Source organism: Megascapheus bottae, chromosome X (assembly GCF_031878675.1).
Source record: "Megascapheus bottae isolate mThoBot1 chromosome X, mThoBot2.hap1, whole genome shotgun sequence".
Classification (NCBI taxonomy): domain Eukaryota; kingdom Metazoa; phylum Chordata; class Mammalia; order Rodentia; family Geomyidae; genus Megascapheus; species Megascapheus bottae.
The window spans coordinates 941,707-966,264 of NC_143547.1; the positions used below are offsets into that span (position 1 = coordinate 941,707).

The 24,558-nt window shown below is 40.4% G+C and overlaps 1 protein-coding gene across 2 annotated transcripts in view; it reads right to left on the reverse strand.

The window, feature by feature from the left end:
• Positions 1-24,558, reverse strand: part of Arhgap6 (Rho GTPase activating protein 6) — a 239,568-nt gene that overhangs the window by 3,583 nt on the left and 211,427 nt on the right. Inside the window, exons 10-11 of one of the 2 annotated variants that reach the window (XM_090325916.1) lie at positions 14,681-14,778; positions 867-1,138 (exon numbers count right to left, since the gene is read on the reverse strand). In XM_090325916.1, coding sequence (XP_090182042.1) covers positions 867-1,138; positions 14,681-14,778 — 370 coding nt within the window. Of the gene's footprint in view, positions 1-866; positions 1,142-14,680; positions 14,779-24,558 lie in introns of both variants that reach the window. The other variant, XM_090325915.1, reaches the window with a different exon arrangement.

A 24,558-nucleotide genomic window follows, 5' to 3' on the forward strand; every position in this document is an offset into this window, starting at 1 on the left:
GTTTTGTGAGGCAGGAGCCTTAGCTGCTTCTCTCTCTCCCCCGCCTCTCTATTTTTATAAAAATGGAGAGCCCAAGTTTTCCACTGATTATGACAAATGAGGGAAACCATTGAGCCTATGTTCCTTTCAGTCCTACATACATAAGGCCATACAGTAGGATGCTAAATGAAAGCACCTCCAGGATATAGAAACAGCACCCATGTAATGAGTGATTGTTGTCCTTAATGTATTGTGTTATCTCTCATCTCTTTTGCTGTCCCTTGGTTATCTCATATGGTTACAGTATCTCACTTTGTTATCTGATATATTGTATATATGTGTATTTGGTTATTTGAAATAGGATAGGGAAGGGGGAAAACAAGATGAGGGGCGGGGGTGACGGGAGGGAAATGTGGACCAAGACATGTGAAAAGGTATCAATGTATGTGAAGTAATGCACCTTCTATCTGGTGAATATAATGTAATCCTTCTATTAATTACAATAAAAATACATGAAAAAAATGGAGGCAGTGATTAGGCGGCATCTTAGGTACACAAATGTGCAGCCCAGACCTACCAGCAAGGACTCATAAAATGCCCTGGATGTTGGAGGAAAAAGTTATCAAGTGGAAATATGGTTGCTATGTCACTACCCCTATCCTTGAAGGTTGGAGTATGGGCTGCCGGGATGTTCCAAGACCCCCCTGGCCCCCACCCCTTCTTCTTCCTGGAATAAGTGTATAGCAGGGAGTCACTAAAAGCTCACTGCATTGCAGAAACACCAAACAAAAGGGAAATGAGAACAAGGCTCAAAGTGCCCTCACCCTGTACTATGTGCAACAAGGGGAGAGGCCCTTGGCTTAGCCAGAGTTGACCAGACTCATTACCTTTTCCAAGCCTTGGTCCAGGAGAACTTTCTCTTGACTTTGACTTTGGCGACGGCAAGTGACCCACCAGCATGTACTGCTCTGGAACTTTGTAAAGTTTCTCGGAGCCCCCCGGAGCCCTGTCCTCTTGCATAGCCAGCAGGGAGCGTTCAGACAGCACTGGGGAGTTGTTGTCATAAGGGGAGATGTCTCCACTGGAGGCTTTGTTGGAATCTGTAGATGAATGCCTCCCTCCCATGGAAAAGGAAACTTCCGACGGCAGCATGTCAGGGCTTCTGGCACAAAGAGAATTGTGTGTAAATGAACTTTTACTCAGATAACAGGAGAAGAACAAATGGACAGGGAGGCTACACCAAAAAGACCTTTTGATAAATTCCAAAACTTTTGCCTTGAGAAAATGAAAGAAATTCCACATCATGTCACTAGATGGCAGCAAAACACAACAAATGAAATGAGAGGTCACCTTGCATAGTATTTGTCTATAGATGGCCAGCAGAGGGCAGCAAAACCTAAGAAATATACTAAAACCAGCCAGGAAAAAGGCTGATCAACAGATGGATCCCTGTATTTGCAGATGTGTGGCCAGCAGAGAGCAGTAAAAGAACGACGTAACAAAAGATCAACAGGGGTGAAAGACAGAAATGAATGCAGATGAATCCCTGAATTCACCAGAGTGCAGGACTAAAGTGTCCGGTGGATTAATCCCGATTCCATTTGAAAAGGAAGCCTAATAGTCACTATGCATTACGTAAAAAATACCGGCAGATAACTCTACCATCCTCAATCAAAAATTAATTCAGAGAAAACTGTAGTTGTCAGTTGGTTTTGTGGACAACCATTCTTTGCCCTCAAAGGATTCAGTGTAAGCAAGCTGATCTTTCCTGAGAAGATGATGAGACTTTTTGGTAGGAATAACTGTTTCATATATAAAAAAGGACCAAAAAAATAAGTATCAGATTGTCATTAAGAGTCCATTGTCTACACTGTATACATTTAACAAGATTCCACAAGGCACTAACATTCTACAAACGGATAGGTGGCTTTCTTAGCATACCATTTGCTTATACACATGGGAGTGAGTTGTCACAGCAACAGAAATAAGTGAAAATGTATGTGGGACAGGAAAATGAAAACTTCAAACATGGAAAGAACCAGGCAAAGTCTTACCTGGAAACAGCTTTATTTTCTACCTTCCTCAAAACAGTGGCCCTGACATCTTAAAGGGAAATGATCATAAGTTGATTAAAAGTTCCAGAACGTTGCCCTTTCCCTCCCTCCCCTGGGCCTATTTTTGCCTCTCTTTATTACTCTTTGCTTTTCTTTGGTTCTGTTTTGCAAGACAAATCCTTGTGGTCTTACAAAGGTAAACACATGCCTGAGCAACCGTTTCCTAACCAAATGGTTTTGTGCATGCAAAATGGAGGAAGTGTGCTCAGCTCGCAGGAGTACTAATGTCCCCTGGGGTTTGCAGCAAGGGTTAGTGCCCAGGGGAAACATACCCCACCCAGCTTCTGTGATACGCCATGCTTGACACTGAGGCAGCCAGCACTTTGGTGGAGGACATTTCCTACCCACATGGAGTAAATAAGGCCTTTCCTTGCTTCCTCTTTGAATGGATATCAAGCAATCTTACGGGAAGGGGCAGGGGACAGCCATGAGGATGATTTTCCAGACCTTTAGAGAGCCAATGAGTGTGCAGAAAAATAAAGGAACTTAACTGTATCTGCGGGAAAGTTGGAGCGGGGAGTGGTAGGGGAGACTATTTAACCACCATCTCTAATTAAAGGAAAACAAATGCCCCAATGCTAGCTAAGGGAACACAAAACAAAACAGTATGTTGTCAGTATGACTGTAATTGAGGAGAGTTTATTACGAAAATGGGAAAAATTGCATGTGTTGAACTAACACAGAGGTCAGCACAGAATCTGACCAGTTGGCTAGCAACTGTATTATAGAGTTAATTGCTTTTGCTCTTCATGCTCAGTTGATATTTTTGAGCTATTGATGAAAACATTTCTTGTCTACTTGGTAAAAATAAGTCATGATTTTACATCAATGACAGCTAGTACAGTCTTCTTGTACTAGAGAGGCAAATCAATTTACAATCACAAACAACAACAACAAAAACTAACAAGCAAAGAATACTGCTTTGATATTGTCGTTATTGACCTTGCCTTTCTATTGGGAGCAAAGGTTGGAAAGGTCATAGTTTAGCTCACCAACTCCACAATAAGTCCATCTCATGCCTGGCTCATCTTACTGCATACATTGAAAAGGACATTTAAACAATGCTGTAAGGTGCAGCTTCTAACAGGAATTGGGTGGACAAAGCTAGCCACATGGAAAGACTTTTATGTCTTCTTACTAGGGATATATGGATTACAACTGAGGAAGTGACTTATTTCCCCCGTATGGAACCCTGAGTCATGTAATAAATAATGTCTATGTGTCTGCAATGACTGCTTCAAGGAAATGAAGCCCATTTGAGTTGTGGTATGGAAGCTTGAGGGCCCTTTGTGTGTTTTGTATGACAATATCAACTTGAGACACTGCCCCTCCACCTCTCACATTCCCAGGAGCTTGTTCTACCTCACCCATGTCTTTCGAGCTGCTTTGGAAAAGGGTGTTTGGGTTGCTATGTGGACAGTGAAACCATACTTCCATTGATGATTGCAGAAATGGTGGAATGTCTTTAGCATGTAGTGTTTGGTTTGGTGAAAACAACACACAAAAGCCATCTAAAGTGAGGACAGTAATACCACAAAGAACTAAAGCTGATACACCCATTTTTCCTCCATCTTCATAGCTCATGTTGGAGTTGACCACGTAGGTGGGTGAGAGATGAAGGAAGGAGAGGGCCATTGTTGCAGTCTTCTTTCCTTTGAGTCGACGTCTCAGAATTCCAGGTAGTGGTTATGAAAGGAGAAGGTGTACTTACCGCAGTGCCACATCCCTTGGGAACTTGTTGGAAATGTATTCTCAAGCTCCATTCTGCACCTATTGGCAGAACTAGCTACATTATTTGCAGAGCCCAGTGCAAAAGGAGCACATGGGGCACCATGCTAAAACAAATGAGCAGTTTCAAGAGAGCAACAGAAGACCATTAAAACCAGTATGGGCTCCTCCTGAATGTGCTGTGGAAGCCCAGGAGGCCAGCTCTGCCTATTGAAAGGAGAGTCCTAGGGTAGGATCAGTAGATTGTGTTTAAAGAAGCGCAATAGAGGCTGCTGATAGATGAGCATGTTCAAGAACCTTCCATTCCTCTCAGTCCAGTGGGCTAAGGGTCAGCTAACAGCCAATTCAGGACAGATATGCTAGATTGGGGCCCAAGCTGGAGTGTTTGCTGGACCTGAAGTGAATATGGTGGCTCCTTTGTTGGAGTGGCTGGAGGCCCAGCTGGGAGAGGTTGGGTAGATGACACCTGGACTTCCGTCCTCCAGGCACAGGATTACTAGACTAGAACGCTGTCTAGTGCTGGGTGAGGACTTGCTGAGCTGAGGGAAAGGGCACGAGAACCCAACCTGATTTTCTCTGCTCTTCTTTAGTTTAGTCTCCTAAGTCTGAAACTACAGTTGGAGCCCCAGTCAGAGGAGAAATTGAGGGAGAAAGCTGGAGCTAATCCCTGGTAAGAGAGTGGAATGAGTTGCTTCGTGGTAGACACAGGCCTCAAATCACCTTGGGATGCTGGGTCACAGCTAGGGGCATAGAGCCATTCAGTGAAAGCCGATCCCACCATTTGTACCTCATCACGGCAGGGAATGTACAGGAAGCGAGCAGATTGAGAAGTAAATGACATAGCCCTGTGGCCTGTAACGAGTAAACCTTGATAGAATTCATCATTTTTTTAACACAAGTGTTCTTGTTCTAGATCTCAGTCTAGAAATGAATAAGAGAAGAAGGAGTTGATGAATTGTTATGTTCTTTCTAGGGGATTGGGACCCGTGTAAAATTTTATTTGCACGATGATATGTGATGTTGCAACTCAGTGGTAAAATGCTATATTTTGTACCTAATACTAATGACTTATTCATTTAAAATATTATCCTATATATCATTTATTTTCCTCAACAAAGGCTAGAAGGTGGCAGCTACATTTGTAAGTACCCATGTCAAAGAATTGTCAAATCTACAAATCATACTCTCCTTGGGCATGGCTGAAGATGCAAGACAATGCAGTACAAGTGTCTTCTGTTAGATTTGTTTCTAGGAGACTCCGAATGTAGAAAGAGAGTTTTGGGTTGGTGCCCTAACTATCGGTATTAGGTATTTGTCTATTTCTTTATTGAACAGGTTTACTTTGACCAGAGATTGACTAAATGAGCATTCGTGTAAAGCAATTGCTTCCTAGCTTATCGCTCTGTGTTTTGGGGTTTAATAGACTGTTGGATGGATGGGTTGTCTCTTGACATGAATTTGGGCCCCAAATTCCAGATTCACGATGCAGGGCAGGGGGGCACAGAGCATGGGTGGATGGGTTTTCCACTCAGCATGGGTTTGCCTCCAAGCATGGAAGTTTTCCTCCAAGTAGACCCTTAACTCTCAGGACAATCCACAACATGCATGGCCAGTCTCAGCTAATCAAACACACAGGGGATGAGCATGGAGCATGAAGCACATTCTCACCCTTAGCTGGTCCCTCCAGGTCAGGGGGTAAATACGCTGGCAGGGTACTCTGGGCAGGCCTGCACTGCCGCCGGAAGTACAGAACTCATTCTGTGGATAAATGGAAAACTCCGGTTCAATCACCGGATGTGGCTAGCCCAGCCTCTTGCTTAGCTCTGTCAGGGAGATTTGCTTCCAGTCATTTCCAGCGTGCATCGCCTTCATGCTTGGCTCCACTGTTCAACCGATAAATTGCAAAGCCCATCAGCATCATAGACACTACTAATCTGGGTAGGAGAAGAAATCTACTGCTGCAGCAGCCCTGGCATTATGGGATTATGACTTTCATATTAGTCATGCTCAGGCTTGCAAAGCCTCCCTTGTGCAGAATCTGGGAGAAAAATTAGCAAAGATGATCTGATATGGATCAACTCTCACCGCTGGATGATGAAGCTAGCACCTTGTCCATTGGGGGTGATAGTTCTCTCCTAATTTTTAGTACTTATTAATTCCCTCCAAATAGCATTTATAGAACATTTATGACAGGTCAAGGTAATATCTTGATTTGTGTACCTGAGAAAGCATATTCAAATTAATGTTACAAATTTATAAGGAAGCTGTGAATTATAAGAAAGATATGAGAAGGAACAAACAAGTAATCGGTTCTCTCTCTCTTTTTTTTGCCAGCCCTGGGCCTTGAACTCAGAGCCTGAGCACTGTCCTTGGGTTTTCTCAGAGCTAGAGCTCTACCACTTGAGGCAGAGCACCGCTTTCAGCTTTGTTCTATGTATGTGTACCGAAGAATCAAACCTGCATGCTAGGCAAGCACTCTACCACTAGGCCAAACTCCCAGCTCTACATTTCACATTTTAACTTAAAAACTAACTGCTTTCTCAGTTGAACTCAGGGGTTCACATTTTTGGTACTATGTCGCTTGAGCCACACTTCTACTCGAGGCTTTTTGCTTGCTAGACCTTTCTGCCTGGGTGGGGCTTCAAATCACGACCTCACTCAGCCTCCTGAGTAGCTAGGATTATGAGCACAAGTCATCCAATCTCAAAAGACTTTTTGGAAGGGGGCTTAATGCTTACTAATTTCCAAGGTACTGTAATAAAAAGACCGCTGAAGCCACCTAGTTAGTTATAGCCACTGGTAGTTACTGCCTACCAGTAGTGTTCTTTGCTGATATACTACATTAAATCAGAGTTTTTGAAAACCCACTCTGATTTGACAAATCATAGTAAAAGAAAACAAGGATCATAACCTGTCTTGTATATATTTCATGGATATATGGAAGAAGATCTCTTTATAGTATTTTTATGATTTAAGTGAATTGCTTGCATGGTATTCATTTAATAATAATCTAAATGAAGTATTACTACGTTTATAGCAAAGATTCTAGAATAAGAAGGAAGACATATCATTCAAAAGAGATTAGCATCCAACTCAAGGAAACAATTATGTCTTGGCACCAGTGTCTCCTGACTCTTATTCTAGCTATTCAGGAGCTCAAGATGTAAGCGGCTTGACAGGGCAGAAAAGTCCATGCGACTCTTATCAATAATAAACCACCAAAAAGCTAGAGGTGTGGCTCTAGTGGTTGAATGCCAGCCTTGAGTGAAAAAGCCAAGTGAGAAGTTAGGGCCCTATGTTCATGCCTCCACCCAAAAGCAACCCAATTATTTTCTAAATCCGAAGACAACTATCTTTTTCATCTACGATCTTCGTTCACTGGTCACTAATTTTTATTATTTTGTAAATAATGTCAAGAAAACTTTGAGAAATCCTCTAACAGTATTAATGTACAATGCAATTTAATATATATATATATATATTTGCTTTACGTGCACCCTTTCTCCTTGAATGAAGTTACATTGGTTTTGCTTTAATCTTGTCCCCATCACATAGTAGAGAAGATGGTTTACCTAATTTTGTTTTGTTGGTCTTATATTTCTGGAATAATGTATGACGTGTGATGGAACCAAAGCAAGATTTCCTTCTGTATGTTCCGGGGCTTACATTTAAAAAAAATCACAAGAAGTGTTGCTCTCAGGTCTCGGATGAGCTCACCTGAACTTGGCATTTATGGAACATTCCCACATTAATCACACACATCCACAACGCATCGCATATAGACTTCCAGATGCGTTTGAGGCACCTCAGGCCAAAGTGAAACTGCACACTGCTGCACACATAATTTATGGACGGTTAATTTCTTCTGTGGAACATTAACGTAGTCAAAGCTACTGAAAAAGTGAAACCTACATACGGTGAAATGTTCAATATTACATTAAGCTTAAATGCCTTATTTATGCACAAATAATTTTATGGTTCTGTTATGTGAGGTTAACTTAATTTAAAATTATGGAAGATTGTTACTTGGGCAAGAGGAACTGTGAAACCTAACAATTGTCTCGGTTCAAATGAGAAAAGCAAAGGAAGATTTTGGACACATTATTGATGACTTGCTTTCACTTAAGCCAGGCCACAGATTTTACCTTTGACTTCAGGGTTGGTATATCTGACTGGGCATGGCATTGGTCTTTTGAAAAAAATGTTGCTCATTTGGAAATATCTTAAAATAATTATGCTAGGTGAATAGTGGACAGACTGCACATTTACACACACACACACACACACACACTTCTGCATTACTGATAATAACTGAAAACAAGTTAAGTTGTTGAGGCAGGAGGCAGAGGAATGGAAGGAGTAAGTCATTACAAAGGGACATATGAAAGCTTTATGTATTTGTTACTTTTCTTGATTATGGTAGTTCTAGAAAACCATATATATATATATATATACATATACACACCAAAAATCACCACCTTTTCTACCACAGGTTATTTCTTGACAAAATAATGTTGCTATCTTGTCCATCATTTGACTTAGTAAAATACATTATGGTTAGTGTTGCTGATTGAGTATTTGGCACCACCTTAAATTTTGTGACTAGATGTCCCCCTTGCTTGCCTCTTCAGTAGTAGACCCTCCATGACATCTTGGTTCTGTAGTAAGTAGCCATATCCAATCTCCTTTATCCTATTTGACTAACCTCCCACCCTCTCCTATTTCCTTCCATCCCCAAATTACAGAGAGGAAGATTCATTATAAGTACCTTTGAAGAAAAGAGCATATAATTTGAATAGATATACCAGACAATTACTTAAAAACTGGAAGCTCAGGAACATCAGTAAGAAAAAGTATCTCTTTTAATCTGCCTTTGGCATCACATCCCATTTTGGATGAAGGCAAAATTTAAGTAGACAGCATAAGGAAAAAAAGATCAATCCTTCTTTGACCTCCCCTCTAATTCTTACATTCCAATAGAAAAGTCCAAATCAAAATAAAACAAGTTCCCAAATATCACTTTCCAAAAAGAAATAATAAGAAATAGTTTCTTGTTCTTGGTTTTACACTCTTGAAAACTTGTTTCTTTTCCTCAACAAATTATATCTTGTGTAGTTTCCACTTGGCCTCACAGGAATGCAAAGCTTTATTTAGGTATGTGAACTGGGGAACAGAAGCTTCAGTGAAAGTCAAAGTGTCTATAGTGAATAAGTGGTTTTGTTTTTACACATGACTTAAAATAGTTGCATTCTCCCCAGTGTATAATGCCTACTTGGCTGATATTTCATGAATACTGAGATAGAATAAAATGGAGAATAAAATGGTATTTGAGTCTTTCATTAGTAGTTGTAAAGTAACCAGAAAGTAATTCTGTGGTGAGTACGTGTATGTATGCGTACGTGTGTGTGTGTGTGTGTGTGTGTGTGTGTCCATCTGTGTGCTAGTCCTGTCTCTGAGCTTTGTTTCCTTCAAGCTAATGTTCTATCGCTTGATCCACAGCTTCATTTTCATTTTTTGGGTGGTTAATCAGAGTTAAGTGTCTCAAGGACTTTCTTGACCTGTTTGGCTTTGAACCTTGATCCTCAGATCTCAGCCTCCTGAGTAGCTAGGGTGATAGATGTGGGCCACTTGCATTCACTTGTCTCATCCCTAACATTTATTCTAAATGACGCACAAAGTTGCTCTGAAGTTGGTGCTACTTTCTGTCTTCCATTTACAGATGGAGACATCAAGGGGCTGGGGGGAGGGAAAGTGGGAGAAAAACATGAGAAGGGGTATCAATGTTCAAGAAGTAGTGTACCCACTACTGATGAACGTAACTGTAACCCCTCTATACTTACACTGACCACAAATAAAGACATAAAAACTTCATGATATACAAAAAAAGAAATCAAGCCAGAGACATTAATGAATTTCTCAAGACCACATGATGAATAGCTAAAGAGCTGGAATTTGGATGCAGGAAATCTGGCTCTAAGTTCAAGTTTGTAAATTTGAAGCTTGCTACACTCTACAAGCAAGCGTTGTAGATGGGTAACTGATAGCTTAGTGGAGCCAGAACTAGATGTCAGTTTGGGGTAATATTATTTTCCACCACAGTAATCTCTGATTACAATAATCTTTTGTCATATGACCCTTCATAACTACTTGTTCACCTAAGTACAATCCCCAGCCTGCTACTTAAGGGCATCTAAATGAGGAGGCTTCCTTGTATCCCCAGACAGTTGACATATTTCTGTTGAGAGAACATGGACTTGCTATGGCCAGGCCCTGGGGCTATCACCTCTGGTAACACCCAGGTCTAGTTACATCTTCCCTTGGCTTCTAATTCTTTGTCAATCCTTCCTTTTTCTCAGAAGTCTTCCCAGACACGGCAGAGCATTTGTCTTTAACATCTTAAGTTTATTTTGGCAGTACTGGGGTTTGAACTCAGGGCCGCGAGGTTTTGCTTACCACTTTCACTCAAGGTTGATGTTTTATCATTTGGACTACACCTCCCGTAATGGGCTTTTGTTGGTTAATTAGAGATAAGAGTCTTGAGGTTTTGTCTGTCTATGCTGGCTTTGAACCTTGAGCTTCACATGTCGGCTGACATGTGAGTAGCTAGGATTATAGACTTGAGCCACTGGCACCCAACTGTTTTGAATAGAGTCTTGATTTTTGCTTGGCCAGATCTGGACTGAGATTCTCCTATTTATATTTCATATATATATATATATCACTTTTATTGTTTGAAATGAAATCTCACAGAATTTTTCCCCAGGCTGGCCTCAAACTATGATCCTCCCTATCAATGTCTCCTTAGTAGTTGACATTACAAGTATAAGCCATCATCGTACCAAGTTAGACCCTTACTTTTCTTCAAACTCCTAGTGGATCAGTGTCTGGAACATTCCTTCCCTTCCTTTTCAAACAAAAAGACAACTTTTCAAGTCCCATGTGAGTATGAATACATAGCATGCAATATGAGGGATCTTGGTCAAATATTCTCAGCTTTGGCAGCTTATTATAATTGTGTGAGAAAGTTTTTAAAATCCCAGTGTTCAGGGAATGGGCACAGTGATACATACTTGTAATACTAGTTACACAAGAGGTGGAGGGAGAAGGGTCATGATTCTAGATTGGCCCAGCTAAATGTGAAAAACTATTGGAAAAGCTCAGTAAAAGTAAAAATAAATAGTGGCATTATGGATACAGTGGTTGAATGATTTCCTAGGGAGCAAGAGGTCCTTGAGTCACATCCTAGTATTACCGAAACCCCAGACAAAACAGAGCAATAATATTCAGTGTCCAGACAGCAACTCACAACAAAGGGCCTGGAATCTCTGAGGAATGAGTGTGGTTTCCTAGCTATTCTATAAATTCCGAAGATGATTCAAATGTCCAGGGAAGTCTGAGAGTTGCTGGTGTAGCAACTGACATCTGAAACTCTGTGACATATTCATCAACACACTTTCTATTATTTAAACCCTTGTTAGCCTCCATCTACAGGTATGAAAGCAATTAAAGGCAAGCAAGTGCTTCAGTATTTCCAGTTTTTCTCCACATACAATGTGGATCATGGATCAGCTACCCCAGTACCATTTGGGAGCATGTTAGAAATGCAAATTCTGAGGCTTCCTCCCTAGTCTTCCTGACTTAGGAGGAGCAGGTTACTAAGACCTGCTGGTGCCCGGATGCTGGTGGCTCAAGCCTGTAATCCTAGCTATTCAGGAAGCTGAGATTTGAGAATAGCAGTTTAAGGCTAGCCCTGATGTGAAAGTCCATGAGACATTTTTTTTTGCCAGTGTGGAGCTTGAACTCAGGGTCTGGGCACTGTCCTTGAGCTTCTTATGCTCAAGGCTAGCACTCTACCACTTGAGCCAACAGCGCCACTTCTGGCTTTTTCTGTGTATGTGGTACTGAGGAATGGAACCCAGGGCTTCATGCATGCTGAGCAAACTCTACCACTAAGCCCCCTGTGAGACTTTGATCTCCAATTAATCATAGAAAACTGGAAGTGTGCAGTGGCTCAAAATGATAGAGCGCTAGCCTTGAGTGAAAGAGTTATGGACAATGCCCAGGCCCTGACTTCAAGCCTCATCACACACACACACACACACACACACACACACACACAGCTACTGGTGCTCTGTACTGACGAATATTTGACCCAGAGACCACCTGTAGCTTGTCATGTAGGACTCGACCCTCAAAAGACCACAGAAAGAAATATTCTTTCATGAATGTGTGTACTTCTACTTCATGACATCACGGCTGTCATATGGGCTATTCTTTGTCTTAGACCTAGAAAAAAACCAACCCCAGACTATTTTCTTTTCATCCTGTCTCATTCTTGGCAAATATTTTTACTAACAGTCATCCTAGACATAAACAGCCATTCTAGCTCCTGGTGGCATGTCTTTAACTCCTTGTAGTCTTCACAGTCACCTAAAACCTTGCTCTCATGCCCCCCCCATTAGACTTATAATTCTAATTCCTACCTTTATGGGGCTAGGAGATAAAAGAGGCTATGTAATTTTACAGCTTAACATGGGCTTAATAAGTGTGCTTCTTTTTTTTTCTTTTTTTTGTGTGCTTCTTTTTAAGAGTAGAGAAGGTTCACCTTTTGGTATTGGCATTTATATGCCAACAGTAGACATGAAACCCACAAAAAAGAGAATGTCTATCAATGATTGTTTAAAGTATGACATGTGTCTATTTAATAATACCATGTAAAAAGAAAAAAAATTTGCCAGTCAAAAATCAGCAGTTGTATAGATATAGGTTTGCTAGCTTCCTCACAGGGTAGCTTCCAAAATAACTTTTTTTATTTTTGGTAGTACTGGCATTTGAACTCATCTGCATCTCATGCTTGACAGTTACTCTTACCTCTGAGCTTCCAGACATTTTTTCCACTTGTAATTCATAATGTCATACTTCCTGCCCAGGATTGTACATGGGCTATACTGGCTTATTTTAGACTTCCTGTTGTAACTAGGTGATTTGTCACCTAGTTATACCATGTCTAGTTCTCATTTGGGAACAAGAATCACCATATCTAGTTCTCAGTTGAGAAGGGGTTTTGTGAACTTTTCTTCTCAGGATGGTCTTGAACTAACTCAGCTTCAGTACTAGCTAGGACTACAGGCATAAGCCATTGTGCCTGGCTGACTAGGATTCCTTAAGAGTATGTTCAAAAGATTGATCCAGTTTACAAGATCTTCCCTACTCAGTTGGAAATGAAGCCAGGCTGAACTATGCAGTGTTACTAATAAGACTTGAGAAGCATGGGATTGAACAATGTCAAATGTCTTCACTAAATTTCTCTTAAGTAATGTAATTTTATTTGACATTAGTATATTTGAATAAGTGAACATGTTAAAATGTGGCATCATCTCTTTTGAGTGTGTGTTCCAATACGGGGGCTTGAATACAGAGTCTAACTTACTTGGCTTGCTTACCCATGGCTGGCACTCTACCACTTAAATCATGCTGTTAGTCTGGCATTTTGATGGCTATGCAGATGAAGTTTGGCAGTCTTCTTCCCCCCAAATCCTTCTCACCTCAGCCTCCTCAGTAGGTAGGATTAAAAGCATGAGCCCAAAGCACCCTGCTATGTGTTACCATTTCAAAGACATAACCAAATAAGATGTGCCATTACAGTATATATTGTTTAAAGAGTAAATTGGCACCAGTTACTCACACCTATAATCTTAGATTCTCAGGAGGCTGAGATCTCAGCTTAGGTAGGAGAGTCCACAAGACTCTTACCTTAACCAGAAAGCTGGAAGGGAAACGGCGGCTCAAGTGGTAGAACATCAGCATTGAGCCAAAAAGCTGAGTGACAGTACCCTTGCCCTAAATTCAAGCCCCAGTATTGACACGCGCACGTGCGCGCATGCGTGCGCGCGCGCGCACACACACACACACACACACACACACACACACACACACACACGGCCAAAAGTTCCATACAGTGTAGTTTTATAACAACCATGCTACTTTGGGGCAAAATGGCAGCAAATCATAGACTATAGAATGGATCATATTCTTTTCATTGCACATTTGTGTGGGTATGGTGATCAGTATGCATTTGCATGAAAAGAATAACTCCCACTGGGTGCTGGTGGCACATGCCTGTAATTCTAGTCAGGAGGCAGAGGCCTGAGGAGCATGGTTCCAAGCAAGTCCAGACATGAAAGTCCATGAGAATCTTATTTCTAATGAATCACTCAAAACCAGAAGTGGAGCTGTGGATCAAAGTGGTAGAGTGCTTGCCTTGAGCACAAAAGCTCAGGGACAGTGCTCAAGCCCTGAGTTCAAACTCCACAACCAACAAAAAAATAGAAAAAGGAAAGAAAAAAACCCAGAGTAGTAGTTATAAAGAATGAACAGGAGAATGTACACACCTCTGATTTCCAGCAGGCTCTAAGACCTCAGAGAAGGCTTATTCTGTGGTTTGCTAATGCATTGCTCCCACTGGGAAAGCTGCACAAATAGACACCTTCAGGTGCAGCCTCACCAGCCACTACGGACTATTATTATAATTTTAGAAGCAGAAAGAATCACTGATGTGTATCATAGTCCATGAGCTTCTTGCCAGTGTTTTAGTGATTTCTCCCCAGAAAATATTGTCAAAAGGATCTCCAGGGGCTAGAGAAAGCTGAAAATGGACCAGAAAAGTCTTGTAAAGTGGTTTCTAATTTGATAAGTGCCTTGGTAAGACCGGAGAATTTTCTGGCTAGGTGGCGTGATTTGGGTTGTCAAAATTCCATTTCAGTTACTGTACATGGATTATGTAAACATTTCGGTTTCCTTAGAAATGGAAATAGAAATGGCCCGTGTGGCTTTAAAAGAAGGAAAAGCGGCATACTCACGAGGACTGGGAAGCCTTCCTTCTGAGTAAATAGTCCACCACATCAGGATCTGTCTCTAACAGGCTGATGAGAACTTCGTTCTGGAGATCCGGGGAAACCTGGAGAAGCCAAAAAAAGGTAGAGACATAAACAGATCCATCCCAGAAAGAGACAAAGCCATGGTCTGGGCAGCTATATGATCATTGAAAACAGAGCTTTAATCTGAAGGAATGTATGCTATCATACAATAGATGTACCTGCACACCAAGGTGTCTCTATAGCAACACTATTTGTAAGAGTACAACGATGGAATCTGCCTAGGTGTCTGTCAACTGAGGAGAAGATGAAGAAAATGGAGGATGTGCACACAATGAAATATTATGCAGCAAGAAAGAAGAATAGCATGATGCCACTTGCAAGAAAATCGATGGGACGGGAGGTCATCAGGTTGTGAAAAATAAACCAGACTGAGAAAGACAAATATCACTAGAACTCTATGGACAAACACCTGATGTTTTTCTATGCTGAATTCACAGTATATTAGAAGATGGCCCTGCCACTTGTATGGCAAATGTTCTACAAAGGAAGATTCCACTAAATGTAGATTCAACACAGCTCTGGCCTGCATTTTTCTATTCCATAGATGCTGCTAGTTCAACCAAAGGAAACTCAAATTATTGAGAGAAAATAAATGTTCTCATTTTCTCACACATAGGCTCAGAGAGAAGATTTTTGAAAAACCACAAGGACATGTCTTCTGAGAATAAGTGGTTGGTGGAAGAATTTGCCTCTGCCTCTTGCAGAATACAATTGTCCTTAGCTCTGAGAAGCTGGAAACAATCTTATTAATACAAGCAGGGTTGAGAAAACAAGAAAATGCTTTCCTTCTCTCATAAATCTGTTCCTTTGACTTCCTTCTGAATCTTCCTTAATGACACTGTCAAAGCCTAGTTGGTTAAGCTCAGACTCTCAGAGCTGTGTTCTAATCTCTTTATGTCCTATACCCCTCCCCATACAGAGTCAAAAGGTCTACTTGATTTCATATCTGTTTCTGCTTCCCTCCTCTTTCCCTTCCAACTACAATGACCTAAGTTCAAGCCTTCACCACCCCTTTGTATTGCTCATCTGTTGACCATTATCAGCTCCTATGTCCCTCTTCTTACAAAAATGATCCCCTAGATTCCCTCTGGAGAACCAAATGCTGCCCAAACCATTGCTCCAAGGTGAAATGCTCCCCCTTATCTAAGCCAACGATTCTTTCCATTCCCAGACCAGCACAGTGGACTGAGAAGTGGGCATGTGCCTCCATTACAGGCAAGGCCAGCTCATGAGAACTTCTTTGGGGTTCCCAAGACTGAAAATACAGGGCCTAGAACCAAAGGGGCCCTGACAAGGTCACTGACAATTGTGCAGAGGATAGGAAATGGAACAAGAGGGAAGTGGTTTTCTCTTGCTAGCATTTGAGAACAGGGTTAAATTCTGCATGTCACCACATTGGAGTGGCATTTTTTCAGCAAGTTGGGCTGTGAAATTCCTTCTTTTAGATCATTTGAGTTTGTTAATTAATCAAGAAGTTGATTAATCAAGGTACCCACTACCTGATGAATGTAACTGTAACCCCTCTATACATCACCCTGACAATAAATTGCATACATATTTTGTGGGCTCTTGATGTAAAAAACTTGCTTACTTGTGCTTGAGTTAAACTGTACATTGAAGTACTTCTCCACATAGTTATCAGAATGGTCTGATCGAGATACTAGCTTGCCTTCCTTGATATGGTTTTTTTTTCCCCCATCTTTTCTCCCAGAAGTCATTCCCACAGACTGTCTACCTCGGTACCAGCAGGCTTCTTACTCCAGCTTTGGACCACATCTATTCCTTTTGCTCATTGCATAACTATTTGATGCAGACCTACTAAGTATCAGGTCATAGATGTTGGGATTCAGTGATCAACTTCAGATACGAATCTTGGTACCAATAGAATTACCAGGAAATAAATGAGCATGTGTGGAATGTACAGCATGGGTTCTATGGGGGGAAAAGGAAGAAATGCCAGGTACAGTGGCTCACGCCTATAATCCTAGCTAATCAGGAGGCTGAGATCTGAGGATCAAGTTTCAAAGCCAGCCTGGGCACTAAAGGACCTGAGACTCTTATCTCCAATTAATCTCTAGAAAATAGGAAGTGGGGCTTGGCTCAAGGGTAGGGCAGTAGCCTTGAGCTGAAGAGCTCAGGGACAGTGCCCATGCCTAGTACAAGCCCCATGGCCCACAAAATAAAGAGAAAAAGAAAGTAAAGAAGAATAATGGGAAATTCTGGATGCATATAATTTCAGATAGGATGGTCAGCTCAGAGAAGGTGATTAGAGAACCAACGTTGATGATGGAGTTGGAGAAAATCATTCTAAGAAGAAGGAAAAAAATTCATAACTAAAGGTCTTAGATTAGGCACAGCAAGGAAGCCAGCAAATGGAATATGGTAAGAAAGGAGGTACTTGGAGGAAAAGAGCCAGGCATTCAGAGCCAGGTATTGTAGATTTCTCATGAGAAAGACCTTTGTTTGAAACGGAGAGTTTGACCTGGAGAGCAATATCAACTGTCCTTATGGTGGCTGATCAGTTAAAATACATTGCAGGCAAGTCAGGAGTGAAGCTGGGAGAGTAGACAGGGGCTCTCTGATGACAGTTCAGAACCAGGATGGGAAGATGATATGAAGTATTTGCATCCTGAAGACAGTACAGGTAGATAATATTTAGATGGAGAGAGAAAAAAAAGAGAGAGAGGGAGAGAGAAAAAGAGAGAAAAAATGATAGAATGAGAGAGAATGATAGGTTGAGAGAGAGGGAGAAGAGCCCTTCAACTTCAGGGGCCCGCACAACTAGAAGGACAGAGTGGCCATGGTCTGCCTCGGAAAGGCTGCAGAAAGATAATGTGAGGTTCAGGAGTTTGGCTTTGATATGAATAATGTCAGCATTATAAAGATATTCAAATGGAAATATCTAATGGATAGTTTGGAATAATCTAGTTCACAGGAGACATCTGGGCTGGAAAGAGAAAATTGAGAGACACCCAAAAATGTAATTTAAAGCTCTATGACCAAACGTGAAGCCTTGGAAATGAAAACAAAAAGAGGAAGCAGGAATTTTGGATCTAGAGCAGCATATTTTATTTTTATACTCTTACTTTATTAAGTAAATTACACTAATAAAAAATTGATCAGCCCCATATTCAAGGTATAGAATCAGCCTAGATGGTTTAGCTTTGAGAAAGCCCAAGGACAGTGATTGGTCCCTGAGTTCAAGCTTCTGGACTGGCAAAAATGTTTAATGTTAGGTGTGTAGCTCAGGGGTAGAATGCTTGCTAAGTATTTGCAAAGCCCAACAGTTCATCCCAGCAATACATACACCCACACACACACACGCACAAAGAAACAAAAATCCCCACAATTAATGGCAGAGGATAAACAAAAAGTTATATATTGAACTCATTTTGAAAACATCCTGGGGCCGGGAGTTTGGCCCAGTGGTAGAGTGCTTGCCTAGCATGCATGAAGACCTGGGTTCGATTCCTTGGTACCACATACATAGAAAAAAATAGCCGAGAGTGGTGCTGAGGCTCAAGTGGTAGAGCTCTAGCCTTGAGAAAGTCCAAGGACATTGCTCAGGCCCTGAGCTCAAGCCCAGGACTGGCAAAAAGAAAAAGAAACATCCATGACCAAATAAGGAAAAATGCTTTCATTGTGTAGTTATTTTAATTGAAAATTTACTTTGCTTAGACATGTAATAAATTTATTGCTCTATGACCCAGAAAATAAGAGTGCTTGTTATTTGAAGTGCTTTGAGTATCTAAATATTAATTCTCTGAGACCATTTGGTGTGTATAATAACAATTATCAACTTGATTGATTAAAATGATAACTTTCATTATTAGAATAGGTTGTAGTAATCAACATTATTTTAAAATATGTTTCTATTGATTTCTCATAAATTATTCTACATTTTAGAATTTTTATTCATTTAATCCCCCCCCTTTTAGGTAAAGGGACTTGAACTCAGGACCTGGGTGGTGTCCCTGAGCTCTTTGGGTCAAGGCCCGTGTTCTACCACTTTAAGCCATTTCTGGTTTTGTGGTGGTGAACTTGAGAGAAGAGTTTGCTTTGAACAATGATCTTCAAATCTCAGACTTCTGAGGAGGTAATACAGGTATGAACTACTCTCAACTGGCAAGCACTTATAATTCCTGGAGTTCATTTTATGTAGGTAATGTGACTTTTATTTGGCAACAAATACAAATAAAAAGTTGGGACTATAAGTCTATCTATAATTTCTTTCTTAGAAATGGTTTGAGTTATAGCTTCTTTTTTTTCCTGGTCCTGGGGCTTGAAATTAGGGTTTGGGCCCTGTCCCTGAGATTTTATGCTGAATGCTACCACTTTAGCATGTGAGCCATAACTCCACTTTCAGACTGGGCTGGCTTTGAACTCAGCCTCATGATTAGCGAGCATGTGACCCACTAGTGCACAGCTACAATTTCATTTTTAAAGACCTACACATTTTTGGCTTGGAGAAATTCTATACAAAGAAAAATAGTTAAAGATGTAGGTTCATGTATTAAAGAAAGAGCTACCATCACTTTCCTATGTTTATACTAGACTAATTATAGCACATAGAATTCATTAATTTAATTCATAGTTTATCTTTGTTATATCAGGAATTATCTATAAGTCATATGATAAAATCACATTTTTCCCATAAAGAATGGTTTATTAAAGTGGGGCCAGTGAGAGCTTTAGGTAAGGGAATTTGAAATGATGCCTGGACTTCTTCTAATATTTTTCTATAATTGTACATTTCATTGCCTAGAACTTAATAAAAAAGTTAATATTGCAGCTCAGCTTAATTGAATGAACATTCATTTTCAATTAAATTAGGTGTATAGTCAAGAAACAAGGCAAGTAAACAAACTGATAGAAAATTGCAACTTAAGTAAGAAAGAAATGATCAGGAAGATCATTCACATTTGCATTTTTTCAGGAGTTAGGATGCTTTTCAAAAGTTTGTTTGATGGAGTTCACAGACTTTGAGCTCCATTTGGGGTCCTGAAACTTACATTTATGTAAACAGAGACAGAAATCATGTTTAAGATTCTGTATCCACATCTGAAAATCTGTCCTATTTTCCTCAATGAAGGTGTTAAGAGAATCAACAGGTGAATAGTGGAAAATTCTCTTATCCATTCAAAGAAGATTGGTAGTAAAACTTTTTTTTTACAACTAGACAAATAAGCATTTAAATGAAAAAACAATGAATGTAGATATATGAAATGGACACTATTCATTTTCTAGTTTTGATTTTTGAGGCAGGGGCTCACTGTGTTACTTAGGTTGGAACTAGTTCTATAGCCTAAGCTGGCTTTGAATTCATGAACCTCTCACCTCAGCCTTTCCAGGGCTCACATTACAATCATGAATCACGACGTCCACTTGTTCAGTTTTTTCTTGTCTAACAGTTATTTATCTCTGTCTTTGTATCCATTAGTCAAGAGAAAACTCACTCTTCCTTTTTTGCTTTTTGGTGAGTAATGTCATGGGAATTTTCTCTCACCATGTCTCTGTTCTTAACCTCTCTGTGAATTTCTAGAGTTACAGTCTGTGACCCTCACAACCCTTCCACAGCAACAGTCAGCAAGTCAGAGAGTGTAGTCTCTCCCTGCCATTGCCTTTTCTTCCTCCAGCCTTTCAGTCTTCCTGCTAGTCACCTCGTTAAAAGGCTAGTTTCCTGACCTCAGGAAGTTGTCTGACATGTCCATCTGGAACTGATACCCCCATGTCTGACCCTGACCAGGCATTCCAAGGAAGGCCTTGTAGGAAGTTCTTGAAAAGGGTTTCCTCTGTATTAGAATGAGAAAAAATTCCCCCTCCCCGGAATTATATTCAAGTTTGAACTTAGGGCCGTGAACTTTCTCATCTTGCTTATTCATCTACCTCTTGAGCCAGGCCTCCAACCCCCAGCTCTTTGCTAGTTACTTTGGAGATGGAATGTGGCAGACTTTTCTGTCAGGGCTGGCTTTCATACTATGACCCAGTGGATCTTAGCCTCTTGAGGAGTTAGGATCACAGGTCTGAGCCATTGGTACTCATCTTAGAAATAACTTTCTGTAAGTTGGAAGATGATCAGGAGAGATGCTAACAACACTGTAGCCATTTTGAAGCCAAAGATGGCTGGGCAGAGAAAACAAAGTGCTAAAACTGTTCCCCTTGAAACTTCTTTCCTATGTGAGATAATGAAGCCTCAGGCTTCAAGTCCCCTGTAGAAGTCTAACATTTCCTACATGTTGCCTTTTTTCTTCTTCTACCTTGGCTTTCCCATGATTTTCTCCAGAAGTCCCAATGAAGACATCCGTGAGACTCATTCACTCACTTCCTCTATTTTATGCTCTTCCATAACTCAATGGAATGGTGAGATCAGGGAATGGTGCTGTAATGGCTGAAAATGATACTAAGCAAACCACAGCTATGATCTGGATGGTGTATGCTAGTTCTACTGCTCTTGTTCACATGCTTCTCTTTTCTTTATAAGTAGCACAAAAGTTATGCTATATAGCACAGTCCTCTTGGCCTTCATTTCCAGAGTGAGCAAATCCATTTCATCTCAAAGCTGAGGGCTACAAGAAATTTTCAATGCAATTAAGCCACTGTTTCCATTAATAAATCCCAATCAAAAGTATGCCTCCATAGTGAAATGAAATTTGTCTTCTGTTCTAGAATTTTGTACATAGCCAAATGAGAACTAAGCAATAAGAGAGTGAAAAGACCTATGATTTTATTTCACTCAAACAATTCTTTTTTTTCACTCAAACAATTCTGTATATTAAAATAGAGCAACAAAACCCAGCTCACAGTGACTGCACTTAATTTATTACTGCTTATCAAAATCTCTACTGGGTTTTGGTCAACTATTTAGTACTTTTAGGTATTTTCTAAGGGTGCCATTTATGGTTTTGTTTATCTGAAGGCTCAACTTCTTAGGTTTTAATGGGTTCCTTCAAAGCACAATGCTATTCCAAAAACCCAAAGAATTTTGCACTCTCCTGCTTTACAGAAAAATGTAAACACTGAATATATGAAGGGATAAAACTGTCACAATTAAAACCTACCCTATCAAATTAAAGATGAGACCTTGAATGATTGCCTAGGGCATAAGCACTATGAGGTAGTTTATTCCATAAACTACGGAGAGGAGAAATTGGTAAGGGTTTTCTCCATTTAGTAAGTCATCACAGCAAGCTGTTAAGTGCTCCTCAGAGAGCATTTCCCAGGACACAGCCTTCCCGCACTTGCCACTGTGTGTTCCACAGCAAGATACCACTTTGCACTTGACCAAGAAGGATGCTTTGGCCTTTAAAGCTCTAAGAGACCCCAGCAAAAGTAAATATCACTAGAAATCAAGATGACATGTTTTTTTTCAGTCAGAAAGCACTCTAAAAGAAATCTCATTGGCTGTTTATGGAAGCAAAAGTGCAAATCAGGGCACGCCCAGCCTCCCACATTTTACATGGCTCTGTTGTGACAGGTGGTTCAACATTTTAGGGGGATTGGTATGCATTTGGAGAAGCGAGTTGCATTCAATTCAATAAATATCTCTTAAGTGCCTGATACATGCTAGAGAATGTTTGGAGGTATTGGGGCATGCCTTAATGAATAAAGGACAGTTCTGAGATAAAGCAAGACTTGTGAGACTACCTTGAAGGATGACTTAAATAGAAAGATGAAGAACATTTAGTAGTTGTGACTCTAGGGGGACTAAAGACAGGAGGGAAAAATCTCAGCAGCAAATGCTTCTACTTCCTTCAGCCTGAATGCCAAGGGCAGACTGTGCTGAAATGATCAGAGGGCCTGACTATCAAGTGCGTGACTAATTTGATCAATCCAGCGGTGTTAATATTGTGAAAGGTCCCCTTGACTTCCCATTTCCAAATTGGGTCAATACATTTTCTCTCTTTGTTCACAAATGGTCACTTCATGTGAGAAGACACAACAGTATCCCTTTCTTATGGGGAGGCATGAGGTTGTAGAAATAATTCACTTAGTTGCCCCTTGCTTGGTGAGATGAACTTGGTTTGTTCTTCATGAAATAGTGGTAACGTTGAGGCATGCCATTGATGTCTAAAACAAATAGTCTGATCTCTAGAATCACACATTTTTGTTACATAAAAATGCAAATCAAAGATAATTATCAGGACACACTGGCAGAATTCTGGATAACTGTTTGATTCCTTTTGACTTGGCTTGGAAAAGAGGCTGTAAGAAAACACATTGCCGCTTCACACAAAAATATCCACTCCCATCCATTCTCTGCAAACGAGTCACTGAAATCAGTTGAATAATAGAGGGTAGTGGAAATGGGGAAAATAAAGAGAGAGCAAGGCAGTCAATCTGATTCAAGTTCTGTAGGAAAGTATAGAATTCCATGGCACAACCCTTTTGAACAATCAGCCTTCTTTAAAAAATGGCTGAAATAAAACCTAGGTACATAAGGTCATATAGGATGTGACTAAATAAAAGGATCTCTAGGATATGGAAACAAGAGCTTTATTTTGTGTGATTGTTGTTCTTAATGTACTGTGTTTATTTCTCTTTTGTTGCTCTTTGGTTAATCTCATATTGTTACTGACTTTGTTAGCTGGTATATTGTATACACATTTATTTGATTATTTGAAAAAGGAAAGGAGGGGGGACAAGATGATTGGGAGGGGTGGGAGCTGGAAATGGGGACAAAAACATGAGGAGGGGTATCAATGTGTGAGAAGTAATGCACCTACCACCTGGTAAATGTAACAGTAACCCCTTTATACATTACCCCGACAATAAAAAATAAAATAAAAAAATTAAATAATGGCAGAAATGTAGAATGGGTTCTGTTCAAGGTGTGGGTACTAGTGGAGAAAAGGAAGGTGAAAGAGGCTGACTATGGCCCAAATGCTTTATGTCTACATATGAACAATGAAGCTTGTTGAGACTGGTTTAGGAAGAGGGGAGGAAGTGCATCTGATTAAGGAACATTGTGTATGTATCTGAACATGTTAACATCAAGTCCTCTTTTATAACTAATTGATGCTAATAAACATGTGGGGAAAAACAAAATATCATCTCAAAACAAGGAGAAACAACAAATGTACTTCACACTAGGGAATGAAGAGCAAAGTTTGGCTTCTGAGCTTGGAATCCTCATTACAGCCCTGACCTTTCCTCTCTGTAGTACTCATTTGGAATTTCCCATGTGCACTGAGCGAGTCCCTATCTCATGCTGATGAGCAGTGGAGTGGGAACACACTGGCTTTCCCACGTCTCCACTGCACCCTGGAGTTTTCATTAGCCTACAAGGATGGCGCCTTCTCTTCCTTGCCCTTCCCCATAAACACTCTAGTAGGAATCATGTGATACCAGGCGTTATACTGAGCTGACAGTTGTGTTCTCTACTCTGCTCTGAAGTTCTTACTAATTCCAAGAGCTACGATCCACTTTGTGTGGGATCTTCAGTATCAGTTACAGAAGTCATGGTTTCAGAATAATTAGTGTGTCAAGGATTTAGTCAGTGAATGCTTTCTATTTAGGATAATACCAATGAGCATTTCTAGAAACCAATGATTCTTTTATTTCCAGTATTTTCAGAGTGTCATTTTATGTTACCCAGTTTTGAAATAGTTGCTGGTAGCAGAAATGGAGAGTCATGATTCTGAAGTCTGGGAAATCTCAGAAATATGGATCATGAACTAAAACTACAACAAAAGAACATTTTGTCTATTAATATACAGCTGCAATAATTACTCAACCAGTAACTACTGAGTACCATCTTCTACCAAGTACAATCCAGGAAAGTAGATGCATTAATCTCACTG